Source organism: Mesoplodon bidens (assembly GCF_964165515.1).
Source record: "Mesoplodon bidens genome assembly, chromosome: 13".
NCBI classification, from domain to species: Eukaryota; Metazoa; Chordata; class Mammalia; order Artiodactyla; family Ziphiidae; genus Mesoplodon; species Mesoplodon bidens.
Genome location: NC_138169.1, coordinates 37,748,809 through 37,750,651, shown reverse-complemented (window position 1 = coordinate 37,750,651; position 1,843 = coordinate 37,748,809). Strand labels below are relative to the sequence as shown.

Genomic DNA, 1,843 nt, shown 5'->3' with positions numbered 1-1,843 from the left:
GATGAATTTGTTCTTTCTTTTCACCTGAAAAGCTTCCATTTTCCTCTTGCCCCTTTGTTCTCAGGAGGCCGTTTTGAGTCCCAACATGCCCTGCATCCCCTCCTCCTGTGTCCACTGCCGAAGCAGGGGAATGAGAGTGTAGGCTTCAGCACAACCCCAATTGGATGACAAACAGTAGAGTAATATGCTGGTAGCGTTTTTAAAATTCCAGAATACCAGAATACAGTTCTGCAGCCCCCCTCTCTCCAAATCAAAGCCTACTGAATGAAATGATGACTGCACTCAAGTGCAATTATACTGAGCACGTCAAATTGAAACACTGAAAGTAAATCTTACATTCAGATATTGCATTTCATATCTCAGCGTATGCCAAATAAGCTAGTGACATTTTTATCATTGTTGAGTGTAATGTCAGGATACAAACTTCTACAAATTTTCTACATGACTTTTTCCATTTTATCTGTTTTCCAGTTATGGGTTGAATACATGGTGTGACTTTTAATATTCTCTCCTCCTTCTTCCCCGCATTTTAGGACAAGGGATCAAACTCAATCTTGATTATCCTAAATTTACCCTTAGGTAACCTCAGACCCAGAGGGTTTTTTTGTTTTGTTTTGTTTGTTTGTTTTAATTTGTGTGGGAAAAGAGAGAGGAAAATCTTCCAAATAACCCTATAAACCTGGTCCTATGGATGCTGGCAAATGGCCTGGAAGGAACAAGTGCCAGCACGTTATAGAAGACCACAGTGGCTGGTGGCTACCAGCTCAGGTCTCTCAGGTCGTGGAAACTCGGTAATAACCGAGGGAACTGTGGGTTTTAACCTATGTCAGATTTCGAAGATGGGGCGGACTTAGTTGAGCCGGATCTCCCTGGGGGCGCGTAAGGGAAGCGGTTGGGAATGAATGAGCCGAGGCCCCGAGCCCGCATTCCTGGCGGTGGCGCCCTAGCTCCAGCGCGGTGACGACAAGCGTTAAGGTAACAACCGCCGCCGCCGCCGCCGCCGCCGCCGCCGCCGCCGCCGCCGCCGCCGCCGCCGCCGCCGCCGCCAGAGGATGGCCTCCAGCTTCAAGAAGTCAAACGTGGCCTCCATCAGCCAGAAAAGAAAGGTGGAGCCTAAGCCCGAACTCACTGAAAATCAGAAGCAAGAAATTCGCGAAGCGTTTGACCTCTTCGATGCCGATGGCAGCGGCACCATCGACGTGAAGGAGCTGAAGGTGGCCCTGAGGGCGCTGGGCTTTGAACCCAGGAAGGAGGAGATGAAGAGGATGATCGCCGAGGTGGACAAGGAAGGCACAGGGAAAGTCAGCTTCAATGACTTCTTGGCTGTGATGACTCAGAAGATGGCCCAGAAAGACACCAAGGAAGAAATCCTGAGGGCTTTCAGGCTCTTTGATGATGATGAAACTGGGAAGATCTCTTTCAGAAACCTAAAGCGCGTGGCCACCGAGTTGGGGGAAAACCTCACTGATGAGGAGCTGCAGGAAATGATTGACGAAGCAGATCGGGATGGAGACGGTGAAGTGAACGAGGAAGAGTTTCTTCGGATCATGAAAAAGACCAGCCTCTATTAAAGTCGGTTTCTCCCACAAGCATGTGTAGGGAGATTGAGTTGACTTGCTGGGTTCCCTGCTTCTGTTGTGTGAAACCTTGAGGTAGAGGCCAGCACGGTCTCTCCTGTTACCCCCAGTTGGTCTAGATAGTTCTATTTCCAAATCTCTAGCTCAATTATAGAATTTTAAAGATGCTTTTAATGTGAGTTTTGGTTTTTCATTCCCAAGAGCAGACCTGGAGGAGTGTAGGTCGAATCAAAGATCCTGAAACTTCTTTCCATCCACCATTTGCC

General features: G+C 48.4%; 1 protein-coding gene across 1 annotated transcript; it reads left to right on the top strand.

Annotated features, from left to right (window-relative positions):
* Positions 1–1,052: 1,052 nt before the first annotated feature.
* On the top strand, positions 1,053–1,571 carry CETN1 (centrin 1; the record flags this gene model as incomplete). The annotated part of the gene is made up of 1 exon (XM_081252619.1): positions 1,053–1,571. One exon carries the CDS (start codon positions 1,053–1,055, stop codon positions 1,569–1,571), a length of 519 nt encoding a protein of 172 aa, XP_081108745.1.
* Positions 1,572–1,843: the final 272 nt, after the last annotated feature.